Consider the following 16,147-nt stretch of genomic DNA (forward strand, 5'->3'; position numbering starts at 1 on the left):
ACCCTTCTGAGTACAAATTGAGTTGTTCCCAGTATACCAGAAGTGTTTTAAGGCTGAAGCAGTTCTGCTTTTATTATGAAACAGGGATTTTGAGCTGAAACTGTGGTCATTTCAAGCTTGAAATATTCTCAGTATAATAGAACCTGATATAAATGCAAAGTAATATTTCAAACAAAATGAAGCGTATTGAAGTTGAGATATTTTAAATTTGAAAGGTATTCTTTGTGAAGTATCACGCTCCTTTGCTTCTAAAAAAGAAATTGCCCCATTATTTTTCTTCATGTTGCTCCAATAGTTTCTTCCATGCTTTCTATGGGGTATTGGAAAATGCTGTCAAAGACTTCTGCTCATGTGTTGGGATGACACCCTAGTGAGATGAGTTCCTTCACTTTAGTATTTTGATAAGTGAAAAGCATTGCTTCACATTTGTTGTATCACTACTGTCACATTGCCCAGATCTAACAGCATTGGGCCACTAAACTGCAAGTCTAGCTCAAATTATGCCTTGGTTATACACTGTAGCAAGTCGCTTTGTGGTTTGTTTACTTTCGGCTTATCATGATGTAGAACTGCAGTCCTTTGCACATGGCTGTGGAATAATGAGATGTACATAACTTAAATTATACAGATTATTTTACAATATTGTAGATGAGATTTGTCACTGAGACTAAGTTCATTCTATTAATAAACTGCTTGTACATTTTTCAAGTAACAAATATTACGAACATGGTCTGTATTTTGAAAGAGTAACACCTAGACCTGAGAGATGTTATCTATTGATAAAGTCAAAAATTTCACTTTTCACTTTCCCCTCTCTTAATTTTCCTGTCTATTATTGTATATGCCATGATGGTATATTCTATTCAACTACCCAGGCTTGGTACTTGAACTGGAGGATATAAATTGCACAGACTTAACAGAAGTAAATCGGAAGTGCATATGTCCCCTAGGCAAAGCAACAGGTGCTATGTGCACTGACATAGAGTTGCAACTGACATACAGTATATCTATATCTATCTATATCTATATCTATCTATATCTATATATCTATATCTATCGATAGATATATAGATATATAAATAGATATCTATATCTATATCTATATCTATATCTATATCTATATCTATATCTATATCTATATCTATATCTATATCTATATCTATATCTATATCTATATCTATATCATCTATATCTATAGATAGATAGATAGATTAATAATAAAGTTATCTATATCATCTCTCTCTCTCTCTCTCTCTCTCTCTCTCTCTCTCTCTCTCTCTCTCTCTCTCTCTCTCTCTCTCTCTCTCTCTCTCTCTCTCTCTCTCTCTCTCTCTCTCTCTCTGACCTCCAAGGTCATCTAGTCCAACCCTATACCATTTCGGACAAATGGCTGTCCAGTCTCTTCTTAAAAACTTTCAGTGTTGGGGAGCATTCACAGCTTCTGGAGGCAGGTTGTTCCACTGGTTAATTGTTCTGTCAGGAAGTTTCTCCTTAGTTTTAGGTTGCTTCTCTCCTTGATTAGTTTCCATCCATTGCTTCTTATCCTGCCTTCAGGCACTTTAGAGAATAGCTTGACTCCCTCTTCTTTGTGGCATAAACAATTGGTTTGTGAAACATTGAGTCCTCCCTACTTACTTTCTACTAATGTGATAAAAGCAGGCAAGTATTCCACAGGGAAGAGAGAACTTGGTAGTTCTCGTACAAACATCTTCAGCAGTCCTGCTGCATCATTGTTGCGTACTTGATCCCAGTCAAAAGCATCTTCATCAAATTTGGCTTCAATTTCTTGGCGAAGACTCTACAGGATAAGCAAATAATGTTAAGCATGACCACTAATAAAAGAAATTGTATTGCATTTTATTGTTTCTAAACAACTTGATTTCACAGAATATTAGTATTTATTAATGAAATTATTATTAAATTAATATAATTACTTAATATAAAATTAATAAATTAATGTTACAATATAATTTATAAAGTATATATAGTTTGTGCCTGGATTAAGTGTAACACTTTTAAAACCATCTTATATAGTTTGCTTATCAATATCAAACACATTTAATTTAATTTAACTTTTTACAAATAATACTCAATTCAATTAGACTAAGCTGTATTTTAATTGAATGTAGACTCAAGTCTTTGCAGTACAGTAGAATAATGAAATAGCCTATTTTCATACAGTATTTTCTAATCCTGAAGTAACTATCACAGGAAACTTAAAATACGGCACACGTGAAAATAAACCCTAATTCTGCTCAATGTCCACATCTTGGTGGATACCTCACATGATAAATCCTTGTTGTTAGGGTAATATTCATGAAACAAGTAACATGTCAAATAATAAAGATAGTTGAACTAATGGTATACGTATCACTCTAAAATCTCATATTTGTCTCTACATCGCTTTGCATATCTCTTGCCTGTACTGAAAACATAGCCCAGCTGGCAGCAACCTTTTATAGATACAAGTAGAAGTTAAAGGACACAGAAGACTCTTTGAGTCTTTTTTCAGCTGCTACATTCAAAGAATAATCTTAAATCAGAACCACATGTATTTTATTTAAGAAATGGGAATGCTTTCAAATGTGAATGTCCACATAATAAACGATGGCTTTGAATAGTTAAATCTGGATCAGGTTTAAAAATGTCCTTTTCTGTTTCCCCTTTTTGGGTAACATTAAATGATTCAATAGCTGAAATTAAAAACATGGCATTTTTCCTGGGGACTTTTGGCTTTCCTTCTAGTACAGAGAAGTCTGACCTAGTAAAACATATCACAGTGGCTCAGAAGACAAAGAAAAAAGTAAGGCAGCTTATAAACTGTATGAAATCTAATGCTGAAATTATTGTTCTTGCTGCAGTATATAATAGTTAGAACAAAAATCGAAGCTGAATAGAGCAGCTACTTCAGATTAAGATGGCAAGGTGCTTCTAATGCATTTATTTTTTTAGAATGGTACTCTCCAGGTGTAGTTAGATTTCTCAGATCTGTATCCAGCCCCTCTTCAACGCAGAGTGCATAGCATTCAGTTCACCTGTTTCTCCTCACAACAGCCCTGTGTCACAGGCAAGAGTGACCAGTCCAAAGTCACCAGTCCTTAGGTTTCCATGGCTAGGAGTGAACTTGAACTTGGTCTTTCTTCTCCTAGCTTAACACCACATTGCTCCTTATTGATAATCTCAGCAAACGTAGCTCTTTACCAGTAGGAAATCTGATACATGCAGCAAAGAACTGGTAAGATGGAATTGTTCTATCTGAGACTATGGTAATGTAGTAGGGCTATTCCCTCTTGGGTTTTGGATTTCCCTCTTCTAGAAGAAAAAGATAGATAAGGTGACTTCCTTACAAGTATTATCAGCTTATATTTTATTTTCAATAATTTATTCCATAGTAATGAAATTTTGTGTTCCTTGAATTACACATTTGTTTTCTTGCATAAATTGAATCTAACTGACAAAGGTGACAGAGGTGCTTCCAGATTGAGGGTCCTGGTAAGGTATCTTCTGGGGACATTTTGTTTAGGTGGAAGAATTGTTCTGTCTAGTCTCTTTCTGTCTCTGCCTTTGGCTCTCGCCTTCCTCTCCCTCATACCTATTCTTCTGCTGCATCACTTCAGCATGTTTATTTAATATTTAAAAGAGATGATATCACCCATCTTCAGGAAAGCTTGATGGGTGGGATAATGCATTATGCATCAAAACGGTACAACAGATCTAGGTCAATGCTGCAAACATACACACTTAATCTTAAATATTTTTAGCAGTGAGATAAAGCAAGCAGAAGATAACTGCTAGGGTGAATTATCATTGATAAAACTAGAGCAGCAAATACTGTAATGATTTAACAGAATTATCAGATAGAATTCACTTTGGAAAAGACATTGAAAAGTTATGATGTGTCTGTACCTATAAAGATCAGAATCACGCACGCCATGGTACTACTCTCTATGACATCCTATGGAAGTAAAAATTGGAAGGAACAGTAGGATATGAATATTATGGATTTTGGAACTTTGATATTGGAGAAGATTCCTGAGAATAACATGAACAGTCAACAAAACAAACAAAATGAAAAAAAAATCAAAAATCAATCCAGAATTCTCATTAGAGGTACAAATGAATAAGCTCAAATTGTCCTCTTTTGGATACCTTATGCAAAGACCCAGTTCTCTGGAAAAGATTCTAATTCTGGGAAAGGCAGAAGGAAAGAGAAAAGGGGAGGACCAACAACAAAGTGGATGGACTCAGTTTTAGTGACAATAGGTGCACCATTGAAAGATCTGAAAGACCAGGTTAGGGACATATCATCATGAGAAAATCTACGTGTTTACTAAGAGTCAATGATCTGCAGATCTGCAGAAATGGGATGCTGGATAGAATAGACCTATTTGCCATACTTCATTAATTTCCCTGTTGTTTTTACTGAGCATATTTAATATTCAACACGGTTATGGGATGATAGCCAGTTTGGTGTAGTGGTTAAATCATAAGGCTAGAAATCAGGAGGCCTTCTTGGGCACAAAGTTAGCTAGGTGAACTTAGGCCAATCACTTTCTCTCAGACATAGGAAGGAGGCAATGGCAAACCACCTCTGAAAAACCTTGCCAAGAAAACTGATGGGACTTGTCCAGATAGTTTCTGAGAATTGGACATGACTGAACAAAATAAAGAAAAAAAGGGGGGGGGGTTCTAAGGGATTATTTGGAGTCAATTGCAGAAAGGTGCTTTGGGATGTACAAAGTCAGTTGCATGGGACAAACATAGGACCTGTTTGCCACTGCTTTATAAAATTGCAGGCTGCTGATGAATTCCCGCTTGCATGCTTTGATGCACCCCTCTGAAATTGAATCCCAAGCTCTGCACAGATCTAGCATTCAACATTGTTTTTGTCCCAACAATGTTTTTGTTCACCAAACTTTGAGGGTTTCGTGACATTTTCGTTGTGTGACAACTATAAAATTGAGAGCACTATTAATATGATTAATAATGAACAGTTTGTTTTATGTATACATATGTTTACACAGAACTTGTCCATAAATGATTTTCTCCCTACATCAATATCAAAGGTCTTTAACTTTGAAAGAAAAACTGATTACCTTCACTCTGGAAGCAGATCCAGGCACTCGAAGAATACCTTCTGTTTCCAGACCAGTTTCCTCAAGTTTGAGTAATAGCTATGTCACAATAAACAAAGTACTTTTATGCAGTTTTTTTTAGTGCAGAGATTTTTAAAAATATAGAAAGAGACATTTTTACAACTATTGGCTCCCGTGAACGTAAAATCATGATTATGCCTAAGCAAAATAATCAGTGTGATTAAGTAAACAGAACTAGTCCAAATCCCTAAGTGCCTTTTTTTATTAGTTTTTCGAATTCCGTTTACTGCGTGAGAAGGTTAAAGATAACAGATACCCTGAAACTTTGCCCAAACAAAAAATAAACAAGGAATTAAAACTTTCTATTGAGTTGAAACATTGAAAGAATTATTGGGGCTCTTTAGGAAATAAAATTGTCTTATAGTCTTCTAGATAATAATAATAGTAATCACTCATCATTAAGATCTAAAGTTAATCTTAGTAAGAAAATGCAAGCAAAATAAAAACAAGAGATAAAACAACTGCTTCTATTTTATCATTTAATGATGAGTCAGCAAGCTGAACTTGCACTCAGTGGTGGTGACTATGTTATCTTTTCTAGAACAGGACCTCCAATTAGAATCTTCTAGAAGGACTGGAATGTAGGTACCAGAATTCCTAGCTATTCTGTGACCAAACTATTGGAATTTTTGCTTTGTGGTCCAAAATACGTACATCTCGAGGCTTCAGGTTGAAGAAGCACAATATACACAGTGAACTATGAGAAGTATGATTTCATTTGAAGTTACATCTTTCTGACTCAAAACATAAGCAGAAATAAGCTTGTCAACTGTCGTGAAACTATAAGATTAATGACTATTATTCTTTATATGTGCAGTGGTAATTAAATTAGTACTCACTTTTTGAAAAATGAGGGGGACTTTAATTCCAGGAAACTTCTTTTGATCATTTTCCAAGAGCACTGCTAATGGAACTCCAAAAAGGCCATTTTCTTAAACAAAAAAATAAGTTAAAATAAGAGACTTCATATAAATAATGTTTTGCTGGTTACTAAAAACTTAAATATCTAATGTCATAACATTGTTTGTAACTACCTCGCCTTTTTATCCTTTCTGTCCGGTTCCTTTTCAACTCTATTCCTAAAGCATCATAGACAGCCGTTAATTCAATCAGAGAGAGATAACGAATTTTCTTCATGTCCTCTGGAGACAAATCTCCAACTTCAGTTAATCCTAGTCGACTTTTCCTAATTGTATATTTCTGTAATAGATTTTAAATAATTCTTTAACATTCAAAAACATTATTAAGTATGCACGTATGCACATAGTTTTTCATTCTTAAGTATATTTTTACAAAAAATCAAGTGAATCAAGTTACAAATCATTCTATTAAGAAAAGTGCTGATTACAATCCTCAGTCTATAGATGGCAGAGTTAGTTTCCCCTTCTATCGTAGGAATTTAGGAAAAAAAATAATATTAAACAAACTGTATTTAAATTCTTGCTTTGTTAAATGCAAATATGGAAGACTTACAAGTAGCATGGCACCATTTCACTCTCCCACCCAAATTCATTTAGAATTGCTCTTTATTTCTGAATAATTATTGTATGAATAAGATTAGACTACATTTATTTTATGTTTAGGGAAATTACTATATATTAATATGCATCCCTGCAGCAGCTATCATCAAGTCTTCCTATGAAGGATAAACCTAATAGAGAAAGGCAAAAAATGATAAACAGTGTTTTCAGGCAAAGATTATGTATCTGGTCTGATACATGGGAAAATCTGTACAAATTCAAGTATTTATAGATAGTAGGTCTATACAGCAGTTTCTCTTCTTCCATCACATGGGTAATTCCGAAATAACATTTGTATGCAACATGGAATATTAAAAAAATATTTATTGTTTTTTAATATTTATAAATTTATTCAAAATCTTGATAGAGCTTTCAGCACTTAGTGCACTAAGTTAGGTAATTATAGAGAGCAAAAAACCTGACATAATTATTTTATTTATCCACTTCTACAAAATGCTGTTTTACAATAATTAGCTTTTTTAACACTAAGAGATTTTTCTCTTTTTATATTTTTGCTACTTATTATATTGTTATGAAACTCCTGAAGCAGAATTCATTCTTCAATTTCTGGGGAAAAAAATTCTAAACCTTGGGGTCTTACAGCCTTGTGCTTTTTTCTGAGCTTGCCCAACAGATTCTGGAACTTGTGAAAACTTGCTTGAGTTCAGGATGAGAAATAAAGTAATTTTATTGAGTTCTTTGTGCCTTTAAAATTTTTGACAGATAGAACAAGGCTGTGCATACCAGATTTGTAGCATCTTTGACTAATCTGACTATAGCATGTGGCTGTTTATTAGGCATTTCTAGTAAAATTTGATAGGAAAGTGAATTTTTTTCTTGACTTTCATTATATATATATGGGTATATATATATATGGGTATATATATATATGGGTATATATATATATATATATGGAGATATATATATATATATATATATATATATATATATATATATATATATATATATATATATATATATATGGAGATATATATATGGAGATATATATATATATATATATATATATATATATATATATATATATATATATATATATATATATATATATATATATATATATATATATATATATATATATATATATATATATATATATCCAGAGTCAATGTAACATATTTTAAGATAGCCATTATTTGAAAGAAACTCAGGCATGATATAGGGTACATAAACTTGAGGAGCTTAAACTTACTGGTAATGCAGAATCATCCTTTTTTAACCTTCGACTTTTGTGACAATCTCTGTGTTTTGGAACCACCGTGATTGATTCTGAGAATGAAATTTCAAGGGAAAGCTCCTCTTTCTCCAACTGGCTGTCTTTATTGAGTTCATATTCCATACAGTCACTAGCTGAAATCAAGGGACAATTTTCATGAATGCTGAATTCTCCATGGAAAAATAACACACTCAAAGGCTGGAGGAGCTAATTCTAGAACATTAACCATATTTCTTTTGTTTATAGTAAGAGCTATATGGCAATTCGTGAAAGAATTATGAAGATATTTGCTATTCATTTATTCCACCTCAGTTCCTGAACTGAGATCCAATTTAAATAATTGGCAGTGAAGAAATGAGGGACCTGAAGTAGCTTTGTAGATGGAATGAAAAAAACATGCAGTTTGTTTTCTCCCCATTTTGAACTCAGTGGGTTTTAATCAGGTGCAGATAATATGATGCTCACGGTAAGAAAAGTCCCAAGGAACTCTTTTGGTTTCTGCCAACTTCTTTCCTTTCTGATTTAATTTGTTTTACATTCTTTCAATTTTTTTTAAAAAGTGAAAAAGTGAAAAGTAAAACAAAATCATATTTATTTACAAGTATATTTTTGTGTCTTGTGGTGGACCTATCATACAGTATTCTTTAAAAAAATGAGATTGATGGTACCTGTGACATATTGCTTGGTTTAAAAGTGTATTACTTCAAGATATTTAAACATAGATAAGTGAGATGTAGTTAGAAAGAGTTGTGGGATACAATTTCTCTAGTTAGCCTTGTGGTAAATAAGTAAATGCAAGTACTAGGGAATAAGGAAATTCTTGTATAGCAGCGTTAAATGCTCAAAAATATTATCATATCAAAAAAGAACTGTCTGACTTTTATTAAAGTTACTTTTGCTCAGTGATAAAGTAAATAGTAAAAATGTCTTATGATGAAAATGTCTGGTATCAGAAAGAATAGCATAAAATTTAGTAAACTAGTAAATCTATGACAAAATACAATACATAATTAGTCATAAGTCCCACAGTGATAAAAGAGACTTTGTTGTTGTTAGTTGCGAAGTCGTGTCCGACCCATCGCGACCCTATGGACAATGTTCCTCCAGGCCTTCCTGTCCTCTACCATCTTCTGGAGTCCATCTAAGCTCACGCCTACTGTTTCAGTGACTCCATCCAACCACCTCATTCTCTGTCGTCCCCTTCTTCTATTGCCCTCAATCTTTCCCAGCATTAGGCTCTTCTCCAGTGAGTCCTTCCTTCTCATTAGGTGGCCAAAGTATTTGAGTTTTAGCTTCAGGATCTGGCCTTCTAAAGAGCAGTCAGGGTTGATCTCCTCTAGGACTGACCGGTTTGATCGCCTTGCAGTCCAAGGGACTCGCAGGAGTCTTCTCCAGCACCATAGCTCAAAGGCTTCAATTCTTTGGCGCTCGGCCTTTCTTATGGTCCAGCTTTCACTGCCATACATTGCAACTGGGAAGACCATAGCCTTGACTATACGCACTTTTGTTGACAGGGTGATGTCTCTGCTTTTTAGTGTGCTGTCTAGATTTGCCATGGCTTTCCTCCCCAGGAGCAAGCGTCTTTTAATTTCTTGGCTACAGTCCCCATCTGCAGTGATCTTGGAGCCCAGGAAAACAAAATCTGTCACTACCTCCATTTCTTCCCCATCTATTTGCCAGGAATTGAGAGGGCCAGAGGCCATGATCTTGGTTTTCTTAATGTTAAGTTTCAACCCAAGTTTTGCACTCTCCTTCTTCACCCGCAACAAGAGGCTCTTTAGTTCTTCTTCACTTTCTGCCATTAGAGTGGTATCATCTGCGTATCTTAGGTTGTTGATATTTCTTCCAGCAATCTTAATTCCAACTTTTGATTCATCTAGCCCTGCCTTTCTCATGATGTGCTCTGCATATAAGTTAAATAGGCAGGGTGACAGTATACAGCCTTGCCGGACTCCTTTCCCAATTTTGAACCAATCAGTGGTTCCGTGTCCAGTTCTCACTGTTGCTTCTTGACCCGCATATAGGTTTCTCAAGAGACAAATAAGATGGTCTGGTACTCCCATCTCTTTAAGAACTTGCCACAGTTTGTTATGATCCACACAATCAAAGGCTTTAGCATAGTCAATGAAGCAGAAGTAGATGTTTTTCTGGAACTCCCTAGCTTTCTCCATGATCCAGCGTATGTTAGAAATTTGATCTCTAGTTCCTCTGCCTCTTCGAAATCCTGCCTGTACTTCTGGTAGTTCTCGATCCACATACTGCTGAAGTCTAGCTTGTAGGATTTTAAGCATGACTTTACTAGCATGAGAAATGAGTGCAACGGTGCGATAGTTTGAACATTCTTTGGCACTGCCTTTCTTTGGAATTGGAATGTAAACTGATCTTTTCCAATCCTGTGGCCACTGTTGAGTTTTCCAAATTTGCTGGCAAATTGAGTGTAGCACTTTTACTGCACTGTCTTTTAAGATTTTGAATAGCTCAGCTGGAATACTGTCACCTCCACTAGCTTTGTTGTTGCTCAGCTTTTCTAAGGCCCACTTCACTTCACATTCTAGGATGTCTGGCTCGAGGTCAGTGACCACCTCATTGTGATTATCTGGGACGTTAAGCTCATTCTTGTATAGTTCTTCTGTGTAATTTTGCCACCTCTTCTTAATCTCTTCTGCCTCTGTTAGGTCCCTACCATTTTGGTCCTTTATCATGCCCATTTTTGCATGGAATGTTCCCTTCATCTCTCCAATTTTCTTGAAAAGATCTCTGGTCCTCCCTATTCTATTGTTTTCTTCTATTTCTTTGCACTGTTCATTTAAGAAGGCATTCTTATCTCTTCTAGCTATTCTCTGGAATTCTGCATTCAATTGGGCATATCTATGTTTTTCTCCCTTGCCTTTCGCTTTCCTCCTTTCCTCAGCTATTTGCAAAGCTTCCTCAGACAGCCATTTTGCTTTCTTGCATTTCTTTTTCTTTGGGATGGTTTTGGTTGCTACCTGTTGTACAATGTCGCGAACCTCTGTCCATAGTTCTTCAGGCACTCTGTCTATCAGATCTAATTCCTTAAATCTATTTGTCACCTCTACTGTATATTCAACAGGGATATGATTTAATTCGTACCTGAGTGGCCTAGTGCTTTTCCCTACTTTCTTCAGTTTAAGCCTAAACTTTGCAAGGAGAAGCTCATGGTCTGAGCCACAGTCAGCTCCTGGTCTTGTTTTTACCGACTGTATAGAGCTTCTCCATCTTTGGCTGCAGAGCATATAGTCAATCTGATTTCTGTGTTGACCATCTGGTGATGTCCATGTGTAGAGCCGTTTCTTGGGTTGTTGGAAAAGAGTGTTTGCTATGACCATCGTATTCTCTTGACAAAATTCTATCAGCCTGTGCCCTGCTTCATTTTGTACTCCAAGGCCAAACTTGCCTGTTATTCCAGTTATCTTTTGGCTTCCTACTTTAGCATTCCAATCCCCCATGATGATAAGGACATCATTTTTTGGTGTTACTTCTATAAGGTGCTGTAGGGCTTCATAGAACCGGTCAATTTCATCCTCTTCAGCACTGGTGGTTGGGGCATAGACTTGGACTACTGTGATATTGAATGGTTTCCCTTGGATTCGAACTGAGATCATTCTGTCATTTTGAGGATTGTATCCCAGTATTGATTTTCCTACTCTTTTATTAACTATGAAGGCTACTCCATTTCTTCTGAGGGATTCTTGCCCGCAGTAGTATACCTGATGGTCATCTGAATTAAATTCACCCATTCCTGTCCATTTTAGTTCGCTGATACCTAAGATGTCGATGTTCAGTCTTGTCATCTCTTGTTTGACCACGTCCAGCTTTCCTTGATTCATGGATCTTACATTCCAGGTTCCTATGGAGAAAAAATCTTTACAGCATCGGACTTTCCTTTCACCACCAGACACATCCACAGCTGAGCGTCCTTTCGGCTTTGGCCCAGTCGCTTCATTCTTTCTGGCGCTACTAGTACTAGCCCTCTGCTCTTCCCCAGTAGCATATTGGACGCCTTCCGACCTGAGGGGCTCATCTTCCAGCGTCATATCGTTTTGCCTTTTGGTACTGTCCATAGGGTTTTCATGGCAAAGATACTGGAGTGGGTTGCCATTTCCTTCTCCAGTGGATCACGTTTTGTCAGAACTCTCAGCTATGACCTGTCCGTCTTGGGTGGCCCTGCACGGCATAGCTCATAGCTTCATTGAATTACGCAAGCCCCTTCGCCACGACAAGGCAGTAATCCATGAAGGGGAAAAGAGACTTACTCTGAAGTAATAATATATAGGATTTCTGCATTAACATTTAAATATGATACTGCCAACAATGATCAAATTACTTCCCAGATTTTCTTTTGAAAAAAACAACAAGCTATGTTATTTATTAAGAAATACTCACAGCTAACCATTTTCCAATCTGGATTCTGCACAGAAAAATCGATACCATTGGTTGTAACAGGTAACACTGGTAGAGTTTCAAATGTAGGCTGGAAGACAAGAAAACATTAGAATAATTTATCCTGATACAAAACTGTAATTTTAAATATAAAATTCATAGACTGCAGTTAGCATTACACAATTTTCTTTCTTCATACTATACAAATTAAATGGTAATTATAATTAAAATTAAATTATATTTCATTAAAATAAAAAGAGGAAAAGAAAACCACATAGAATTTCATAGACGTGTACCACAATCACCTCAAAAATATGAATGGAAATGATTTAACTATTTTTTTTATTAAAAAAATAATTCACACTGATTGAAATACAGCATTTCAATATGGCTTCTCCCATTTGCTTGGCTACTATCAAGTTGAAATGTGCCATTTCAGTTCTACTTAAAATTAGCCTAGGAATGTCATATTACTTACAATAGCATTGGAAATCACTGAAATCATACAATGACAACTGGAAATAAAATGGTCAATTAATGAACAGGATAGAAAACAACGTATTGATAACAGGATGTGTTCTTGTGTACTGATATTACTAAAACTGCTAAAACTGCCTTGAATATCACAACATGTTTTAAGTGACAGAGCTGTGGGCAAAAATAAGTTTTGATATGTATTTCATAAAAAGGCATTTTATTTTCAATAAAAACACATTTCCAAACATGTGATTTTTTAAAATAGTTATTAAGTCCTATACATAAAATATTTCATGAAGACATATTGAAAGAATAAGTAGACTTCTACTGCAAAACATCTGTTACATGTAAACATATGTTATAGTCATAATATTTTTGTTATCACTAACCAATAAATTTAAAAAGTTATTTTTTATTAGCCACCCAAGGATATGTCCATAAATTACATTCCTTAGAAAATAGAATGAGGTGGCCTAAGTAATTTGATATACATTTGTATTTGCACATATTGCATTCCTTTTTACAAACTTTAAATGAGATTTACTGTCACTTAACGTCTTCATGGAATGGCATAAAAGGTGACAAGATAAACCATAGAATTTTTTAATTCTTTTTTTTTTCATTTGTAGCTCTTATAGGAACAAAAATACATTTGAATTCATGAGCAATGTCTGGTAAAAGTTTTAAAGAAGAATGCAGTTACTGTTCCTATCCAGCACCATCACATTAAAGAGCAGAATGTATAAAATAAAAAAGGAAGCAGAAACTACTTTTTGATAGGCCTTGCTAAACATTTTCTCAACATTTTGGTACAGAGTATTATACCAATTTAAAGCAAAACTCCACAGAGTAATCAACCAATAACCAAAATAATAAATAGATTTCAAAAATGTGTAAAGCATTAAAATAGTTCACTTACAGAGGAGTTATGGATACCAAAGATATCACGCACATCTCTGATTATGTGCTTATTTTTCTTTCTCATGGTCTGAGAATATGTGGTATATCTCTTCTGCACTGCAGCTGCTTGAGTTCGGGTCAAGGTTGATAGCAATGCTTCCCCATTGTCTTCTTCAGATTCTGATATTAATGTAGACAGACCAACATCTTGCAACCATTCAGCTTCTAGATCACCTTCTATAGAGGAGCAGATATTATAGGAAGCAAACAGGGTTAGCTTATGGTAGCAAAATATAAGGAGCCTGGTTACACTTTTTCTGACTAACAAAATTTGTTAAAAGGTATAAATTTGCATGAATTGATAAAATACTTCTAATCTGTTTCACATATAACCAGTATCTGCACGACCAACTTGCTTTCCACTCCTTACCCCTCATATCACCCCAGTTTAAATCTTCTAACAACCTAGCCTTTTTAAGAATTTGATGAAGTGAGGCCCAGCTCATGAAAATTCACACCTTTTAATCTATTAGTCTGAAAAGATGAGTCCAGCGTGAGGTTCACATTAGGAATATGATGAAAGGACAAGAAGATTGTCACCACGAAATTCCTTCCTCATCTGAACATCTGACTCTTAAATTTTGACAGGGTGATAACAAGCAAGATCCACACAAAATATTGGAATGTAAATTGATGTTATTCAAGTCCCACAAACATGACTCTTTCAATACTATTTTAGTATTTTTTTCATTCTTCCTTCCCCACCTGATCTAATAGCTAGTCAGTGTGTCATAACCACTAATCATGCTCAACTCTGTAGGGCTGGGTTCTAGGTGATTATAATTTTTTAAATAAGAATCCTTATAAAAATATACTTCTGAAAACAGCTTTGTATGAGCAGGCAGGCACAGAATCTGTAGAACAATGCAGTATAGTAGAAAAACATCAGAAAGAAGGGATGTCTTGTTGAGATGTCTAAATGCAAAATGCTTTGTTATTGGGAATAAATCAGGAACACTTTCTGCACAAACATACTGATGTAAGACAAAATATATCTATCTATATCCTTGGAATAGGCTTACATGTCATCTTGCAGACAAGTTCTTTCATCCTTTAAAAGTAATTGGCTAGAAATACTAGTATTCTAGGGTCAAGGGTTGCACAGTGATCTGATTTTGAAGAGGAAAATCTGATTTGGAGTATGCAGGGGCGCACACGTAGCTTCTGTTTGTAGCTCCTTAAAGCAAAGACTGTGAGGCTCCCAACTTCTTGGTCTTTTGGAAGGTTGTCAATGCCTGTCTCCAGGTGATAGGGCTGAGATGTTAGGGGAGTACAATATATGTGACTTGTGAATTTGTTTCTTTTTATTAGTTTAACTATGTTCGGTTGTGGAGCACTTTTTATATATTGGATTATTGCAATGTGCTCTAGATGGGGATACCCTTGAAGACCATCCAACAGCTGAAAATAATCTAGAATGTAGTGGCATTTGCAGTTCTGTGCACTTTGTGGTTTGCCCATGCTAATGTTACACCAGTATTGAATGAGCTGTACTGGCTCTGAGTTGTTTTCCAGGTGCAATTCAAGGTGCTTGGTTATCACTTTTAAAATTTTACATCACATAGACTCAGGTTATATTTAGGACTGCCTCAATCTGAGAGCCTCTGCCCATCCTACTAAACCAGATAAGGTGGACACATTCCAGGTCAATTCTTTAAATACTGTCATGTGATGGGACCTTGGAGATGTGCTTTGTTTGTAGTCACCTTGGTTTTTTGGAATAGCTTCCCAACTGAAGTTTTGGGTGGGGTATTCTTTTAGCCTTCTGGATGGCTGTTAAGATCTGGCTTGTATCTAAAGCATTGGGCCAAGATGAGGTTGAATCAGGGGTCAACAGTGTGGATGGTCTGAAGCAGGAGTGAGCAATTAATTTTCCCAAGGGGCCACATAAAGAAGTGGGACTATTGTAGAGGATGAACCAATAGCTCCCAGTTAGCTTTGCCCATTTGCAGACAAGGTGGTGCTTTGATCAAGGTGATGGTGGGTGGCTGAGCCTGGGTCCCTTCGTGCAATGACTACCACCACCATCTCAGGCTGCTCCAGGTGAGCAATATTAGTGTATGATATCTCAAATCAGAAGGAATCTGGTAGCATTCTTTTCTGGCTAACAAATTTTATGAAAAGGCATCAGTTTTCATTAGTTGAAAATCACTTCATCAAATAAAATGAAATTTAACATTTTATAGAGAATTTTATGTCTATTGAGTCAGGACTTCCAGAAAGAGAATTACCCTACGTAGGTATACAGAAATAGTATTAATGGATTCAAAGGATGTGTTGCTTACATTAACTTTTGATATTTTGATAGACAACCAGTTTGGTCTAGTAGTAAGGCACCAGACTAGAAAGTGTGTTGAAGTCCTTTCTTAGTCCTGAAAACCAGCTGGATAACCTTGGCC

The 16,147-nt window shown here is 35.5% G+C and overlaps 1 protein-coding gene across 1 annotated transcript in view; it reads right to left on the bottom strand.

The window, feature by feature from the left end:
- ARHGAP28 (Rho GTPase activating protein 28) overlaps positions 1–16,147 on the bottom strand; it is a gene marked incomplete at its 5' end in the record, with an annotated part of 79,107 nt that overhangs the window by 13,946 nt on the left and 49,014 nt on the right. Inside the window, 7 exons of the mRNA XM_081324845.1 lie at positions 1,636–1,798; positions 5,097–5,174; positions 5,996–6,087; positions 6,191–6,356; positions 7,887–8,044; positions 12,315–12,402; positions 13,708–13,925. Coding sequence (XP_081180971.1) covers positions 1,636–1,798; positions 5,097–5,174; positions 5,996–6,087; positions 6,191–6,356; positions 7,887–8,044; positions 12,315–12,402; positions 13,708–13,925 — 963 coding nt within the window. The remainder of the gene's footprint in view (positions 1–1,635; positions 1,799–5,096; positions 5,175–5,995; positions 6,088–6,190; positions 6,357–7,886; positions 8,045–12,314; positions 12,403–13,707; positions 13,926–16,147) is intronic.

This window comes from Vipera berus, assembly GCF_964194415.1.
Source record: "Vipera berus genome assembly, chromosome: 3".
NCBI lineage: Eukaryota > Metazoa > Chordata > Lepidosauria > Squamata > Viperidae > Vipera > Vipera berus.